Source organism: Limanda limanda, chromosome 12 (genome assembly GCF_963576545.1).
Source record: "Limanda limanda chromosome 12, fLimLim1.1, whole genome shotgun sequence".
Classification (NCBI taxonomy): Eukaryota; Metazoa; Chordata; class Actinopteri; order Pleuronectiformes; family Pleuronectidae; genus Limanda; species Limanda limanda.
The window spans coordinates 10,965,391-10,984,622 of record NC_083647.1 but is presented as its reverse complement, the minus strand read 5'-3'; the positions used below and the strand labels follow the sequence as shown (position 1 = coordinate 10,984,622).

At 43.9% G+C, this 19,232-nt stretch overlaps 1 protein-coding gene across 1 annotated transcript; it reads left to right on the top strand.

Moving 5' to 3' along the window:
* Positions 1–3,914: 3,914 nt before the first annotated feature.
* Positions 3,915–7,302, top strand: LOC133015827 (protein L-Myc-1b-like). Its single transcript, XM_061083100.1, has 3 exons — positions 3,915–4,181; positions 4,711–5,339; positions 5,986–7,302. The coding sequence occupies exons 2-3, from the start codon at positions 4,805–4,807 to the stop codon at positions 6,588–6,590; spliced, it is 1,140 nt and encodes a 379-aa protein (XP_060939083.1). The 5' UTR covers positions 3,915–4,181; positions 4,711–4,804; the 3' UTR covers positions 6,591–7,302.
* The last annotated feature ends 11,930 nt before the right edge of the window (positions 7,303–19,232 follow it).

Sequence of the window (19,232 nt, the reverse complement as noted above, 5' to 3'; positions counted from 1 at the left end):
GTGTCTGATGTTCTTCAGTCGGCTGAGTGGGCGTCGCAGACAACATGAGGACTCTGCTGATGGGGACCCCGACCCCCTACCCCCCTCTGCCCCGCCCTCTTCACCATCCACACATATGCTAGCAGGACAATAAAGGACAATGGCGGGTACTTGAAGTTAAGTTGGGAGATGACTTGGGGAACTGGCTATTGTTAGTGTTAAGCATTGTTACCCTAACAATGTCCCTGCAGAGGAGAAGAGCTCCAGGTTTTAATGAAGGAACAGAGGAGAGGAGAAGAGGAGGGGGACCTCATCTGAATTTTATGGGACCAGTATTTGTTCTTTCTTTTCCTTTTGGCCTGGATGAAATATTACCAGCGTAGCAGATTGAGGGATGGTCCACTGTGTTATTATGGGATGTGAAGTAATACGAAAGGCTGTGATAACTGCCTGTGAAATAACACCAACGTGTTATTTTCGATTCAGGCCATAAACTGATATCACAAAGTTTTACAGACGTGATCGTCTCCTTCCTGTTTTATTTAAGCTGGTAAAATTCACTGAATTAAAATCTGTCTCTCGCCGAGAAGATGCTGCAGTATAAAGCATCATTAATGCATTAAACCTGAACAAAATAAACAGTCTTAGTCTGTCTGAATTACAGGTGATCAGTAGACTTGTGACAATAACAATGACTCTTGCTGCAACATAATGTGGATATGGGACATCAAAATGAAGAATTGGGACAATGTTTTGTGATGGATGTCACAGGTAGAATGTTTAAGTCTGAGCCAAGACAAATCCAATATTTGCTACGAGTAAATGGAAACACTGCAAACTCCATTGACTGAGGAATTTCCTGTATTTAGACCAAAAGATCCAAACAGCTACTGAATCTGTTTGAAGAGCTAGGGAAAACACATTTGGATTCGGACCTTCTCCAGACTTTGCCTTTCACATATGACAAACACAGCAGGAGGTTCTGGGGGTCACAACAACAGGAACATCTTCTGCGCTTTCAGGTGAGAGGTGTCAATCACGCAGGAGGCAGAACATGACTTATAAATTCTGATGCAGAGATCACATGTTTAGAGTATTGACGCGGGTGTTGGCCCTTATCACCAAAAGCTGAGATATCGAAATGACATTTTCCAGATATTTTACGGCTATTTAACTCGTACATTTTCCAGAATCTGCATTAAAAGGGGGGCGGGCAAAAAGAAACTGACATTTGTCTTGTCACATATAGTACATCCGGAAATATTCCGAGTTCAGTGCATGTCTGAACACAGTTTAAATGGTTCTTGTAGTGTGGATTATATATCAACACATAGGGGCAAAGAAGAGATTTTTAATCCAACATGGATTACTTCTCATAAAAATGGAAAACGAGCAATCACAGTTTCCTAGAAATTGCATACACCTGAAGAAGATCTTGCTATATGAACGAAAACTCCAGATCAGCTACTGAATGGGGCCTGTGGAGAAACAGCTTTGTCAAATTAGCTAATTATCTTAATTTGAAAAAGCGTGCTGTCTCCTGCTCGGACAACGTGATTGGCTGCAGTTGATTGGCGTCTCTTGTCAGGAACATGGAGACTTGATCCATGGACACTTTTTATAAAAACATACTGTTCCTTAACCCAGAGGTGTTGGGGACATGGTGCAGCTATAGGGCGTGTGTTTGACCTCAGGCCTGTCACCGGCAACAGATGTCCAACACTAATCAGTGTCATTAACTCGCCCTAAATATGACTGAGACTGATGCCGCAGGTTTTGTCTCGTCCACTGAGATGCTTAATTAAGGAGAGGGAAGGCACGCTGTGGAACCAAACTGATCGATGTGTCACCGAGGAGGAGGAGGTGGAGGTTAAGGTCACGGTTGTTGTACGATTGTGACCCGGCGTTGTCTGGTCATGAGATGTTGGTGAACTTTGACCCTCTGCTTGCCAGTGAGAATAAAGAATTTGTTCACAGAAGACAATATGTATATAAATCATCTCTGCTTAAGTGTTGCCTGATTCAATGTGTTTGTATCCTGCTTGGTGTCTCTGAGTGAACGTGTTTTATGAGGGTGGTCTTTTTCCTGTCTGCTGCTGCGGCCTGTAAATAACGCGCTAAGACCAAATACAGTGGTGTTTGTTGAGGACTTTAACTTGTGTGTCGCTGTAGTGGCTTTGAAGTGGCTTTCTCTCAGTGTAAAGAAGATTACTCAATTCCCCACCACCTGCAGGAGGAATCTGTTTGTGTAGTCGCTGTGTGAAACTGCAGGTCATTCAAACATCCCACACAACCATTGGAATTAAATGCATCTCTTAGCTTCTGTATAAACTTTGTATCAGGATGCTGAATATGGAAATTAAGGACTATTTGCACCTAATTCTCCTCTTTTGTGATACAAATTGAGTGTCCTGATACTGTAGTTCGACAAATCAACAACCGGCAACTTCAGGTAACTGCTCAACAGCCGCTCTGTCTCCCTGTTTGAAATAAAGTTTCAGAACTGAAAGTTTTAGAGGAAAAACAGACTGAATTGACATAAACTAACCTTTCATGCAGCCAAAATGGTTGAAAAACAGATTAGGAGTCTTTCAGACTTCTGAGGTCTGCCAATTTTAACAGGATTAAGGGAAAAGAGGATCAGCTAAAAACTCATGTTTGCCATCAAGGTTGAGACGTGTGAGCTTTACCGCAGGATGAGGATCACACACTCATGTCTCTGGATGCAGCCAGACACTGTGTTGTTGACTGCCTCAAATGCATTGTGTTGTTATAATGAATCATGAATGATGTGCCATGTGGGAGACATGTTCATCGTGCTGGGATGCAGTGGTAAATGGATTATATATAATTACAGAAATTAAGCTATGAAACAATGAAAAACACTTGATTACAAGAAAATCTATAAGTCTGAATAGAGTTTTTAGTTACGTGTACTTAAAGTAATACAGGGAAAATACATTATTATATTTTTATTATGTAGAAATGTTTGACAGAATTATTCTATTTTCTGATCAAATAATAAGATAAAGGCGAAAATCTTATCAGCCGGAAAACTTTCACATTAGACAAAGAAAAGCAGTAAACACTCAGCTATGGGAAGATGGAACTATAGGGAATGGTTGATGTCTTTGCTTGATAAATAATGTCTCATTACTTTATATGGTAATTTTGGATAAGTATCACAGATGCATTGGTGTGTTTTATTTCATTATAGTAATTGGAGGTGGAGCTCTTTTTGAGGATACAAAAGGATTCAAAGGCTCTATTTTCATATGCAGAAATGATTTATTCAAAGTATATATAAATGATTGTTTCTCTATGTTTCTACCAGGTGCTATCAATAAATATCTTAATACAAAATCTGTTGTTATTATTATTATTATTAGTAGTAGTAGAAGTAGTAGTATTAGTAGTATGAAAAAGAATAATGACATGTATACAATACTACAACTACAAAAATAACTACTACTACAACAACTAATAATAATGATGATGAAAATAATTATAATAATTAAATAAAGTATTAGATATATGTATTATTATTATCATTATTATCATTGGGTTATAATAATAATCTTGATGAAATAAAGTATGGTATACGTGTATTATTATTTCTTTGTTCCTAATATCATTATTGTGTATAATTAATGAAAGAAAAGTATGGGATGTGTCTATGGTTATTGTTGTTGTTATAATTGTTTTTTTTCATCATCATGATTGAGTATAATTATGATATTCTATGTTATAATCTTGATGAAACAGAGTATGTGATACTACGTGAGAGTGATTGTAACCATAGTTGGTGTTGCAGACGGGGCGGGGCTGTGCGAAGGGGCTTACCCGGATCTACCGCTGCAGACATTTCCCAGGCTCCTCCCTGCGCCTCTTCACCGCCGTATAACAGGATATCTCACTGGCGCGAAAAACGCACTGTGTGGCTTTCTGGTGCGCATTGTGGGCTGAGACCTGGATCCTGTTCTCCCACGCCCGGCGTGTGCGCGTTGCCCCTTTTGTTGTTTTCTTCTGGTTTAAAGAGAACTCAAAGCAAAGTGGTAGCAGCTCAATCTTTAAACCCCAGTCGGACCTACCGGATCTTTTACGCGTCAGATCACCGTGTACTCTTTGCTCTCTGGCTGCTGCAGGGGTTGGGGGGGTTTCTCATGCACTCGTAATTCACGTTGAGATTTGCGGAGAATCCGGTGAGTATATTCTGATCCCGATCGCTGCCTTTGAAACTTTCACAGGGGAACGTCTCTGTGCGCTTTTACGCACTCAGACACAATGTGGCACTTTTCTTCTTCTCTGTCCCTTTACCGGCTCTCGGCTGCTCGCTAGAACAAAGCGCAGCCTTCATTTCAGGAAGCACAGCCTACATGGCACAGCAGTTTCCCACAGCCAAACTAAAAGTGTGATGCCTCCTCGTGTCCAATCGCCTCATTCAGAACTTGTTGTGACTTATAGCTGGCGTTTATGTACAGTCCATATATATATATAACTAGATTATATAATAACCCTGTGCGCCTTGGACAGTCTGCAAAGAGCATCCGCAAGATGCAATCAATTATTAATGGGGTCCTGTTTGTGGAAAGTAGGCTGTTGTGATACACAGACAGAGGGGGTGTGATGTCCTAATAACCGATGATGGAGACCTGAAATGTGCTTATATCATGTGATGGATGGGAGCTACTTTTTTAAAGGACCAATACTAATGACTGATTTCCCCCTCAGGTTGAACAGGACGTTCTCCACAGATCGCAGCTGACATCTGATCCTTTCTGGGAATAAAACTCTACCGGACTTTTGATTATTACTATCTGGAAACATGGAGTTCGACTGTTTCCAGCACTATTTTTTGGACGATTTCGACACCGAGGAGGACTTTTATAAGTCGACCGCACCGAGCGAGGACATATGGAAAAAGTTCGAGCTGCTGCCCACCCCTCCCATGTCTCCCACCCGGACTCTGAGCGGCGCTGCCCTGCACCTCTCGCCGGGGGACAAGCTCAGCTGGCTGTCCAAGGTGCTGGGGCAGGACGACGAGTGCGAGGGTCCCTTCCCCCCGGACACGGGGAAGCTGTTCGGCAACCTGAGCTCCATCATCATCCAGGACTGCATGTGGAGCAGCTTCTCCGCCAGCAAGCAGCTGGAGAAGGTCAGCGGGAGAGTGGCGGCCCCCGGGGCCTCCCCAGTGGCACAGATCTCCGTGAGACCCAGCAAGGCGCAGTGCGTCGCCCCCAGTGGCCCGCTGCCCGCCGCGGTCACAGACTGCGTGGACCCGGCGGCTGTGCTCACCTTCCCGGCCAGCAGCTGCAGGAAGCCGGCCTCGTCAGGCTCCGAGTCTCGCTCTGATTCCTCTGGTAAGGAAGCAGTCATGCTCTAAATTGCCCCACCCTGCCCCGGCCTCGGGATTATATTGCCCTCTAACAATGCGTAATTTGGAAAGCATGGGCTGCAGTTGCATAACTGTGGTCTGCGGTGCAGCGGGGTTATCGGGAGCAGCCTAGTCACCATAAAGCTGGATTTACACGCTCCCCCTCAGAATGCGCCACATGTTTGATCTGCAGTCTTTTAAAAACCGCGCCCTCGACACTTTTGCTTAAATTCCACCTCATTCAGTATCTTCCAGCCGCTCTGCATTACAGTCAGAGTGCGGTAAAGGGGCGGGGTCATGGTGGTGTATCACTACTACTACACAAAGTGACTGAACCTGAGAGGAACTCCTTACCATTCCCAAATTAGACTGAGAGTAGGTCTGCATGACAAAAGGTTAAAGTCCAGATTGTTCGGTTGTTATGAATGAACAATCGGCTCCTGCTCTGCCCTCCGCAGACAGAGAAACTGGCATGTTTTAAAAGGAATGCACTTCCTTGTAGTCACTTTAGTTAAAGTTTGATTAAGCTCAGGCATCGGAATCATTGAAGTATTTTGTAGAGGATGCTATAGAAAAGTCTTTCTCGCAAACCCTGTGAATATTGCTGAATGCATTTTTCTATGTGATGACAGATGATGAAGAGGAAATCGATGTGGTCACCGTGGAGAGCAAGCAGAACCGGGTGCGGCTGGTCAACGTCAGAAAGCCAGTCACCGTCACGGTCCGGGCCGACCCATGCCCAAAACGCTTCCACATGTCCGTCCATCGGCAGCAGCACAACTACGCCGCCCGATCACCAGATAGCGAGCCCGATGATGAAGATGATGACGACGATGATGATGATGATGATGACGATGATGATGAGGAGGAGTATGAGGAAGAGCCACGAAGCAAGCGAGCCTGCACAGCATCCAGACAGCAGGGTCGTGGCTCCCAGCCCTCCTCCCCCTCAGAGTCCCCCGGAAACTCAGATGTAGAAGACACTGACCGCAGAAAGAACCACAACTTCCTCGAGAGGAAGAGGAGGAACGACCTCCGCTCCCGTTTCCTCGCCCTGCGGGATGAGATCCCCGGCCTGGAATCGGCTAAGACCCCCAAGGTGGCCATCCTGACTCAGGCGACGGAGCACCTCGTGGATCTGCACTCCAGAGAGAAGCGGCAGCTCCTAGAGAAGAAGCGCCTCAAGTCCCGGCAGCAGCAGCTTCTCCGCAGATTGTCTGAGCTGAAGCGCTCCTGAGACTCTGTCACAGTCAAGAACTCTGCTCTTAAGTTACTTGTCACTTTTGAAAACCTACAGTTTTCATTAAGACATGCCTCATGTGAATAACCGTGGAATGAATTTTGTGTGGAATATTGCTGTGGGCTTCCGATGAATTGACTGTGCTGGCCTGTGAACCTTTTACGGGGAGGAGCAGTTAGACCTCTGTGTGTTGTGTTTCATATTTTTCTTTGCACAGTGTGTTAATTTGGAACATGGAGGCCTAAATTAATTTACTTTTATAGCTATGACCAAGATATATCCTGGTATGTTGTGATGGGGGATGAGAAATGGCTTTTAATAGTTGTATCAGTGTGATGCCTGTAGCCTTCAAGGTGTGTGTATGTGGAAAGCAGGTTGGGGAACTCCAATGCACACTTGAGTTAAGTGTGAATGCCTTTCTGTACATACGAGTGAATGAGACTGATTGTGCGAGTGATTTTTTGATGTACAGATTGTCCTGTAAATAATAGCTTATTGCTCCTGATGAAGGAGACGGAATCAAGAGTTGTCACCGGGTATCGCTCCTCTGTCTAACGGGCCACAAGGCGCAGAGGAGCCTTTATTTTGTTAAGAAAATAGGAAAAATTAAGATAAAAATGAAAAAAAGAAGAAAGTTGCACTGCTGTACTTTATATTCACACGTCACTTTGTGATTTCAATGCTTCTCCTGATTTTGGTTGATTTTTTTTTAAAGCATGCTAACATCAACAGCAACATTAAATTTTTATACCATGTTTGCATAAAAACCTGAAGTCTTTGGTTTTTCTTTAATTATAACAGAGTATTTTACAGCTGTTTTCAGACATCCACTGAAGTCTGGACATTTTCTTTACATTTTCCTGAGGGGCTGTGTCTGAGCTCTCAAATGTCTGAGTCTGACGATAATATTCCAGAGCTTTTGCTGATCAGGGCCAATGGCGGTGTAGATGAGCTGATAATAAAACACATTTTTCCACAGCGGGAGTTAAACTTGCAGTTAAACATGGATGCTCGACCCAGCCATCATCTTTTGTCTGAATTTCCAAAATTTCAAAATGCAAAACTCTGTAAAAGTCTAAAAACGGATTACGTCACAAATGTATTCCTCTACAAAAGGATCCTCAAAGTGTTCACTTTGCTGTCAATCTCATCTCAAAATTGGCCCGCAACTTCTATCAGTTTCTCCGTCAAAAGGGATTTTCTTAGATTCATATGTTTGAGGCGGTAGTACGAAGAAGTGGCACAGATTAAATTAATCATGCCTGCACTGGCAAAGTTGTTGGTCTGCAGTACTCTCCAAAGCCTCTCCAAACTTATTATCACACTCCAATCATCTGTGAATGATGTCAGACCGTTGTAACTGTGTGTGAATGAATGAGCAGGTCCGGGGGATCAGCTTGTGGATTACAGGAGGTGAGACTGAACTTGTCCTTGAGACTTGCCCTTGAACAGAGTGCGTGTGTGCGATACAGTCGTGGATCCTCCCCTCTGCAGTGGCTGCTGCATGCTGGGCACCTGATGTGCTCTAAAGTAGGTCACACACACCCACAAACTTACATGCGTTCATACTATTGTTATCTTTACACCGGTCACTGGGGTGTGGAGACATGTCCTGTGAACTGCCGCCTGGATTCAGTCCAGCTCTTCACACAGGTATGCAGTCAGAGCAGCACAGTCGTACTTGGTGGCTGTAAAAAGGTCTGTAAATGAATAAAGTGAAAGTCTCACAGAGATTTCCACATTAGTGGACGAGGCTCACTGCATGTCTCCATTCATGAGACATTGGTTGCGTCATGTGACCTTTAGGGCCCTTTGTTGATAGTTTGCCCCCACACATGCGGGCTGTCCCCCTGAGAGCACCCTGCAGTTTCTGGCAGGTGAAATCGTTTTGATGTAATACATTACGATTATTATAATAACTGAAAGTATCCTTACACAGGAAAGAAAATCCTCAAACTTTGTTGATCTGCAAAGGGCAACATTTTATTTTAACCCCAATTTGCTTGTCTGTTACTATAAGTATTATTTAAAAACGACTAAATGGACAACGAAATTGGTGTAAGGATGCAATTTGGGTCAATTTCGGTGCATATGCCACTTTTAATGCAACTATAGTCTGCTCTTTAGTTCAGCATGTCTTCGTTATTTGATTGGTTTATTTAATATGGGTTATTTAGACAAACATTGCTACATAGTGAAAAGCGTAAGTATAAAGGACATAAAGGTGAAGCTGCAGCTGTAGGGCCTTGGAGGAAGAATGCACTGTAATGAGTAGCATTCTTGTTCCGTATAAAACTCAACTAAATTCCTCACATGAGAGAAATTCTTGCCAATGAGCTCCTGCGTGATGCTGCTGCTAACCTATTGAAGACCTCACCGGCGAGTCTCTGCACGTCTGGATAACTCAGGCTTGAACTGCAGCCATTTGTTTAATAAAGTCAAAGGAGCAATTTGGTTCGAGTCCGGCCTGACAGACGAGCCGGGCGCACCCCGAGCTCCAACCGTCTCACACCTGGCTGTTCCTTTGTGATGGCTGTGGTTGGTTGGTGTTTCACCTGTTCACTTTCTAGGCCCCATTTCCAACCCCGAGGGCACAGTTCTCTGGAGAGGCTAAATATTTCCCGTACATAAATCAGCTCTCAGGAGGCTCAGAGGAGGGAGTAAAATAAGCCCCAGATGGAAGACAGAAAATACAAAAAAAAATATCCAAAAATCTCTGTGATATCTCTGCAGTTGTTGTATTTACTTGGTAAACTGAGAACAAAAGAATCCACATATGATCTAATACAAACCTGAGTGATCCTGGGATGAAGTGCAGTTGAAGTAAACAGCAGTCATTCCTCTTGAGGCACAGGGCTGTTTGCACGATCACATCAGGAAGTGAAAGCAAAACTTGGATATCAGGTTTTGGAACAGGTCGGCATAACCTCATACTTTTTCCGGTTTTCCTCCAATCACAGAATTCATCTGAAATGATGCAGCACAGGATGAGGAAATCAGTCATTAGTTCAATAACGTAGTCCAAGTTCAGAGACTTCCCAGGGGATGCTCTGTTACTGAAGCTGAGGGGTCATTTCAGGACCATGCAACAAACCAACACCAGTATGCAAAGGGCTTCAACCACAGCTGAAGTTGTTGTGATGTTCACCACAGACACACAATCGTTATGCTGCTCTTGTGTTTAAAAAGAGCAGTTTTTTTCACTAAAGGGAAACAATGAGGTTAGAGGATCTCTTTGTTCTGTGGGATGCTCTGTTCAGCTCTGACGGTTAACTTGCCAGACCAGATTTTCTGGTCTCAAGTTCACGCAACACCCACACAGAGCACAATCTGAAGTGCATGTGCGATCACTCTCACACACATGTTCATTCTGTGGCCGTCTCCTTCCAAAGCATGTGTACTTTGTTCCCCCACATCTGCAAGCTTCATGTGATTTCTGCCATAAAGTGCAGCCCTTTGGTCCCAAACAGCTGCAGGATGTTGCTGTCCCATACATTAACTATCTGCTGTGTGTGTCAGCGAGGATCTGTGTCATAGAGATCGACTTATCCTGCAGGGGTCAAACACAGCACCTGACAGATTTATTGGTGATCAGACAGAAGTGTGCGATGTGTGCGATCGGGGTGGGACTGTGGAGAATTGATGATTTGGCTGAGTGGAGAGCCTCTCTCTGATTTACACACGCACACACAGGCAAATATCATTATTAAGACTCTGGATTCTCTTCCATTCATTGTGGACGGACAAATCCAAATCTAAACCCCGATGCCAATTTAAGCTTAACCATATCCGTAAAGGGGAATTTTTTTACTTTTTAGCCTGAGCACTGCACGTTTATAAATGTGGGTGTGTAAATGATTGGTACTTACAAACGCTTCTGGAATCAGTTCAATAGATCGTCTCCGCAGGCATTCACGTCACTGTGGCAGTGGCTGAAATGTAATCTTATGGGGCAACTGCGACAGTCCAAGAAATGTCCACTAAAAATTCTCATTTTGATCAATAACGGCTGAAATTGTTATTCCGGGTCCTTGCTAAGAGTCTGGTGGCTTCACATAAGTCTTGGGTTGTCGCAGGGGTGGAAACGTGACTGGGAGTGGAGAGGGAAGTTTGCGTGAGGGATGTGCGTTGGCCCTTACAGATCTCCTACCAGTTTGTGACCTTAATAGAGTATGCTGCATTAGCGTGCATGGTTACTTGAAATATATACTGATTGAGTAGTTAACAAACTAGCATAATTAATAGGCTAACTGCGCGATTAATGCATATTGTTCTTCACCAGGGTTTAGACTTTTGTAACCTGGAGACTAGAGAGAGGAAATGTTCCCTGGAAGCCCAGAAACTGTGTATAACGTCCCATAATCCCCTTTATCACATACAGCGGATGAAGCAACACATTATATTAAAAATGGTGTGTGTATTTAGTGTGTTTACACTTGTCTTAACTTGTCTAAACCATGTCACCCCAGAACAATAGCTCAATCTGTGAGTGTTGGCTGAAAAACAGAAAAGCAGATGAACACGTCTTACAAGAGACACAACACTAGTAGTTCTCGCTGCTCTGGCATTTCTCGCTGTAGAACGAGCCCTGAGGTTTAAAACACATTTGTGTGATGACTGCATTTACTTTAGCGGGCTTATAATTGAGCAACTCATAAAGTGCATATGGCTTTCTGGTAAGCGGGAGAATAAACTTTCACAACAGTCAACGAGATGAACCTACAACATCTGCACTTTAACAGAGAAAAAACCACACACACAGACACACACACAGGCCCATTAAGCAATATTTCCACCGTGTTCACTGGTTGTGTTCTGACTGGTCTGGTTTGTATGGCGTGTATACATTGCATGTTTTCACAGAGGGGGCAGAGGCGGAAAGAGACCATAAACGCGTCGCACTGGTTTGTGATTCTAAGAACATGGTTGAACTGGCTGCTTATCCCTGACCTAGATGTTTGGGGGGGGGATATAGGGCATATAATACAGGCGGAAGAGTAACAGGCTTATCTCAGGATAACCTTTATGATCTCCTGTGTGAGAATGAGCTGCGGTGGAATCAAAGAATCTGTGATTATAGGAGGCCTGCTTTTGGCCAGCACCGCGGGGGGGTGACTTTTGGGCATTTGACAGCTTGCAGGGAATGAGAGAGGAGAAGTGGACACTTGCTCAATACTGGACACACACCCTTCCCCTTTCCTATTTTTTCAAGTGGCTGCCGGTCAAGGAAGACTGTGTGGGAACAGTCGCTTGTGAGGACACACACAAACACACACACACACATTCCCACGGACACACAAATATATTGGCCGAAGCTTTCCCTGGTCACAGCCCTCCATCTCACTGCCTACTGACCCACATTCCAGCCTGGTTGTGTCACTGGAGCTGAGCAGCGATTATAGCCGCTACTGTCCATCTGATCATAATGAGGCTAAGGGCCCAGCGAAAAAAAAAAAAAGGGAAATGAATATGCTGGCATGCAAGAAATCGGTCATTTACTCTCTGTTTTCCTGTCTCTCCCCTGTCTGCCCCCCCCCCCAGAATCAGTCTGCTGGCTCCTGCCCTCCCCTCAGGTACTTATCTCCACCATTTGCTGATCTAGGTCAGTCTTCTGAGCTCTGTCTCTCTCCCTCTCTGTTTTGCTCACCCTCCCTATCCTAAGGCCAGTGTTACATAACAGTGATGATTCAATTGGAACAGGCTGTATATGTTCCTCTGTCTCTGGATATATCTGGCCCCAGCTGACTGGTGTGGTGTCAACGCAGTGTTTTGCTTTCCAGCCTCAGCCGCTCCAACAAAATCGGCCCACCCTCCAAAATCCAAACAAACACACGAGAGGCATCACGAGTTGCACCTGTTTTTCCAGCGCAGCACAAAGGACGCTTTTTATTTTTGCGTTGTCTCTTCCTTTACCCTCCTTGGCCCACATCGGCTCTCTCGTCTATTGTAGGTTAGTAGTATCTGAGATAAATTCGGCAGGGTTAGCACGGGGCCAGGCGGCCGTGTCGTGTCAGCAGAGCAGGCCCTTCAACTCGCCTGTCTAATCTGGAGCTAATCCTAATCCTGTTAGTGTAAACACCGCTGCCATCTGGGCCCAGACACACCACGGCTCCGATTATAATGAACCCATCATAAGGTCTTCAAACCAACGCACGGCATGAGCTGTCAGCGACTCGCGCTAAACTCTCTGACCTGGGCTTACTGTATGACACAATCACGCTGAGGATGGACGGTCCAGCAGTCGGAGTGTATACAGACCTGAGACGATGATAATAAAACAGGCAGACTAGAATAAAACCAGGTATATTCTGTATTCAGACATATGGAGACAAACATGAGTAATCTGGGCCTGTGCTCTGGCCACTGGAGATGCATGAGGGAGCTTTATCTGTGGTGATGTAACCATGGTGCTGGTTAATGGATAAGCAGGAGGAGAGAGAGGGGGAGAAGGGCCTCAACAGGGACAACTGCTGTGTTTGCCTCACCCTGGCAACCCCCCCATCCCATCAACACTTTAGCCCCCCCTCTCCAACACACATGAACAGAATGGGTGAGAGAGGGTGAGGTGGCTTGTGAGTGAGTCATTAAAGTTAAGTTAACAGTAAGTGTGTTAAGATGCACACTAGTTCATTTATTCTCCTGTTTTGTTTTTGTTTTTGTTTGGTACCAGGGATATGAGCATGAAACCTGGTCGTACAGATGATTCATTATCCACTTTCTTAAATGTCAATCAAGCTACACTAAATTGCACACACTCAAAGTTTGATGGAAATCTGTTCTGTAGTTTTTGCGTAAATCTGCTGAACAAGCAACCGGACAGGGATGAAAATCGAACCACTTTGATGGAGGTAATTACAGAAATTACATCCACAACCTGATCTGGATTAAATGGATTCCTCCCTGACTCAAACCAAGTTTCGTGATAATCTGTCACATAGTTTTGCCGCAATCTTGCATAAAATCAAACAAACTAATATAAGCTCTTCACCGGAAGGTAAGTACAATAGGCAGAGAGACAAAGTTAGTTCCTAGCTGGTGACAACAGTGAATCCTTTAGAGCTGGATGTTTTCGGTAGAAATTGTAGGGGACCAAAACAGAGCTACAGTGGGAGTTTCAATGGGACACAAACACACAAACTTGAAAAGATAATAATGTTTCTGATTATAACATTTAAAAAAAATATTGCTTAACTTTGTTATTTTTATATAATAATAGGTTGGCAGCTTGTTGCACTGTCCCCCAAAATAGCCAACAAACAAACAAATACATGTGGTTTAAATGTAACCCTCTAATTTCAGCATGTAGATCATAAGAGCATTATTTATTTTATTTTTGTAAAAGCTTTTGTTGTGCTTTTAAAATAAAGTGATATCATATTTCAAAGGAAGGGATCTGATGCCAGGTATCTATGAGTAAGATAAATGTTCAAACTTGTTGCTACTGTTTGGGGGGGGGGGGTTTCTCCACAGAGCAGCAGCTTAAACCGGAGCCTCTTGTGCTTGCTCACTCAGAGAGCTGCCAGCTTTGTCAGCCAGCAGATGTTCCATTGTTTGGCTCCGCGGTGTAAGGTTGCTTCAGTTGAAGTTGGTGGGACACTTGCTGCATCTTTTGAATTCAGCCCCATTGAATGCCGTCACCAGAACCCCCCTCCCCCCCTCCTCCTGACCCCCCAATGCTACTCAGAGAGGAGCTTTACCCCTCCCCCTGATCCCCTTTAACCCCCTGCGGCCCTCATAGTTGTTGCCCACCACCACCACCATTATAACATTGTGACCCCCCCCCTACTCTGTCTCACCATCAGTCAGGCCTTCACTAAGCAGCCTCCCCCCCCACAAACACACACACACAACACATCAAAAGCCACTTTATTGACCAATTACTGTAGTGTGAGAGTTGATTTGCATCTATGCACATTGAAATGCTAAAATGCAGACTCACTCACGCACGCACACACACACATACAAATTATACACTTGACAAACTACTCACTTTGGACAACTATTCTTAACACTGTTTATTATTATCAATTATTTTTGTATATTAAAATGTAGAAACACGCATAAACAAAATAATTAGAGACACACAGAATAAAGTTCCAGAATGTTGAAGAACAAATCATCAAAAGTGCAAGTACTTCATTGATCTCAGGAAGTGAAACACGGACTGTGTGAGGACAAGAGCTTCAACACAACTCCAACACAATTCGAAACAAACAAGACTGTGAAAAGTCAACAGCTCCAACAGAGATCGCCAGAAGACAAGATCTCCAAGAAGCTCCAACAACAACGCTGCCTGTATTCAATCGGGATGAAGATGGGCAATAACTGAGGAGTCGAGTTAAGGCTTCTATCATTTTTTTAGTGTTACCCTTTTTCAGTCGATCTTAGATGTTATCTTATTTTTCTTCTTTTGTCTAAAACTCCAACAAAAATGTTTTCAACTTTTCATACGTAAGTTGTTGGACATTCAGACTGAAGTGACATTTGGTGTCTGTGTTTTTCGATAATTTGGCTATTGGGGCTTTTATACAGAATCCTAACTTTAGTATTGAGTATTGAATTCGGCACTTATTGGAATGCAAAATGTTTTTTAAACAGCATCACAGAAAGAAGATTCTTGCTTGTATTGTATGGATGGACTGAGTTACACACACACACACACACCCACCCACACACACACAGAGTAATCGGATGGATGGAGAATAATGTATAGATGCCGCTGTTTGTCCTGCTTGGTAACAATTCCTTCTTTTCAGCCCCACGTCTGAATGTGACTGCTGTTGTCGGCCGGGCCTGTGGAGCTTATGTAATAATCAGTACCCTGCTTTCCTCTTCCCCACTGTCCGCCTGTGTGTGTGTGTGTATTTGTGTGTGTGAGTGACACAGAGGCTGTGATGAGGCCTAGGAAACACATGGGCAGCACCAGCTTCCTGTTTTTGTGTTGAACCCCACTGGAGGCAGGAAGTGAGCGGAACCACTGCTCCCCTCTTTCTTTCCCTCTGACGGCTAAATTCCACGCTCGTGCTCGGTCAGCTGCCGCCACCCCCCTCCTCGCTTACACTACAGATTTGATGGGGCTGGAGTGACTGCAGACTGTCGCCTGTCTAAAAGCCAATAACAACAAATCCAATTATGTCACTCGAGTGCAGTGTGGATGCTGCTAATGGTTTGCGATGTGACCCCAGCGAACGACCTCACTCTGCATCCTCTACCTTGGAGGTAAACGACCATCAGGCCTGATCTCAGCAACAAAAGAAAGAGATTGCTTCTACTTGAGTGCGATAACAAGATTTGTGTGTGTGGAGGTGAGTTTTTTTAGGCCTACAGGGCAAAGCAGGAAGAATTCTGACCAAAACCAAGCAGAGGCCCAGTGAGAACAAAGAACCTGGTGGTGGCGAACATGGCTGAGTGGTTGCTTTGAAGGACTGATTAAGGTTATAATAGTCATCTGCCTGGCTTCGAGGCTCGAGGCTGTGTTGGTTGGGGTGTGGGGGTGGGGCCTGATAAGGGGTAGAGGGGTAGTCCAGGCTGTTACCCTGTCTTTGTTCTGGCCTGTTCCACTCATGCCTGCTTTTGTCTCCTCCCACAGTCTAGCACTGAGAGAGAGCATTATCTCTCTATCCGTCTCGCGCCAAAACCAGGGAGGAGGGGTGTAGCTTCTGTCTTCCGGCTTTCTTTCTTTCTCTCTTTCTTTCTTCCTGCTCTCTTTCTTTCAGAGGTACATTCTGTACCGGATGCATTTTCAGGGCAACTACAGGTGCAGAGTGTAGGTGCACAAGAGCTCCTTGAGTCCAGCACATGCAGGCCCCCTCCCTTTTCACTCTGTTTCTGTGTCTCTTTCTCTCTCTCTCTGTCTCTGTCTCTCTCTCTGTCTAACATTTCCCGCCAGTCCAGGGTACAACAGGGCGAGGGAGGCCGGTCGAGGGGAGTGGTTTCACAGCCGGTGTGAAGAAAGGCTGGCTGCTCTGAGCCTCGCGCCGGCGTTATTCAAATCAGCTCAGTGGGTGCGGCCCCAACTGTCTCCACGTCCTGTTAACCCCCTCAGAGCTGGGGCCTGGAACACAAAGGCACACACACACACACACACATACACACACACACGCACACGCACAAGGACACGCACACGCACACACAGGCTCAGGGCCTTGCCAACACAAATGGTGAATGTATCATTGGTGTTCCACAAACACAGCAGGGTGTGGAGTCTTTATTTTGTAATATTTGCGTTCACGAGACAGATTAGAATAGTGTAGTTAGTATGTGTTTTTTTACTGCTGCGTTTAAAGACATGAAACACAGTATCTCTCGGTATGTTCTCTACCCCAGCCCTAATGATAAGCTTGAAATCATCAAATCCTACCAAGCGGTCTTTAATGCAGCAGAATGTCTGTCATTCTCTGGGAAACTTTGAAGCTATTGGGATTATTCCTCTCAAACCACAAGTTATACAGTAATACTCAGACATTGAACGTCTCTGTAAAGCCAGCAACTCTTCCAAGTTTTTAAGTATCTAAAGATTCAGAGTGTTTAGGTTTTCAGATTGACTTCCTCTACAAGCAGAGTTTCTCTTCCACATCCTCTTTGTCTTCAACACCCCCCCTCCGAGCAATGGGGGAGGCGGTGAGGTATTCAGGAACACTCAGGACATGGAGGTTTGCTTATCCTTTACTACACTCTAGTGGCTGTGAGCTTGAAATACAAGAGGTGACTGACACGGCTTTCAGTTCCAACACTCAGAGATCAGAAAATAATGAAGCCACTCAAACAGGAGGGGATTTTCAGAACTAAATAAAATGTGTTATGGTTCCCTTGAATTCAATCAAGCTGCTCAATGTTCCATGAAATTTTCCCTGCATTGAAAATGAGTGAACGTGTCAAAAGGACTCAGTGCTGGAGAGGTAAAAGAAGAGGAGCTAGATACTACACGCAGAGGATGGAGCTCTTCTGTGAATTCACCGTCTCATTATCATCTGTTTATTCTTCACTTAGGCCTGTTTCACTATAAAGATTGTTTAAGCATGTGCAACAACATACTTGAATCAGCTAATCAAGCCTATTCTGTGTAATTTTTTATTTTGAGGAATAAATATTTATATTTTTGTATTTAAAATGTTGAAAGACTGGAATTAGCTAATTTTTTAAATTGCATACATTTGAGCACATTTGAGTTTTGAGAAATAAAACTCAGAAATATTGATGTGTTATTAAGTACCTCAATTAAAGTGTGTGGAGAGAAAGGTCAATCTTGTATACGTGACAAGAGAGCACATACCAAGGCCCAACAATCCCCCTATGAAACCTTAATTTAATTCACTGGATCCAGATTCTGCACCAAATTACACACACTCATAAATCAGAATCAGCTCTATTGGCCATGTATGCCTACACATACAAAGAATTTGACTCCGGTTTTGCTGTTGCTCTCAACATACAGAAATAGAAAAATGAAGAACAGTAAAGCAGAACAAGCTCAAGTATAAATATTTAACTACTATGTACAAGTAAGAATATAAATATATATGCAAAAGTATACATATATGCACATAAAACACAACAACAATGACAGTGCAATGATGCAGAGTGCAGGGATGCTAGAGTAAATATGGAAAGATTGCCACAGGATACTTTATATACACGAGGTAGGTGGAATAAGTATTTACATATATATATTTAGAATATATAGGTACCGAAATATTGCACATATATTGTACCTGACACTGACGCATGGTTCTAGACAACCGGACGCATTTCTTTTAGTCTGAAAGAGGTCGGGCACACTAAGTAATGTTGGGTTTAATGTGTGCTGCCTCTATAACCATTAGATAGCTTCACTTGAACCCTGTGGTTTTGTATTTTGACACTGCAGTCTGGAACTGAGTGTCTGCAGCCCTGCAATGTATAGGTAACAAAATAAAATGTCACAAAGAACTATTTAGCATTTTTTTATACCTATTTCAAGTTCATGTTCAACTCCAGTTGTGCTTGCATTTGTCTAACATACTGTCACAATCTTATGTGGTTTCAACTGTCGATATCTGCTACCTCTGTAAAGCTGAAAAGTGAATTAAGATGATGGCCTAATGGATGCGGTTGTTTCCAGCTTATTTCCCATCGGGCTTTGTCTCTTTTAGCCACATGTTCCTTGATTCCCTGAAAGGACTTCTGCTCAGCTTTGTCATCAATAAATTGCCTGCTTGTGGCCATATATGCTTAGCTCATATTATTAATAATGCATTTAGGCTCTTCAAAGTGGAACAAGCACTTTCATCTCACCGCCCTGCATCACCTGTCTCTTTCTCTGATTGATGCCATATTTGGAGGGTTACATATGCAGTCTGATGTCCCTGCAACCAATCAGAAAATGGATGCTGGTGTCCCAGCCCCTCTGACTCCCTTGCCGTTGCCTGGCAACTGGAACGATCCTGCAGGGGTTTTCACAAGGAGGAGGCAAGAGGAAATAATCATTAGATGCACAAGAGGACGCAAATGACCCAGGACGGACTTCATTTCCCAGACTGCAGATCAGGAACATGGAATGTAACGAAGCATATGGGATGATATTTTTTTGTTATAACATCTCAAATAAAATAAAATATATTCTAATGATTTTTAAAGATTTATTAAAGCACTGTATGATTT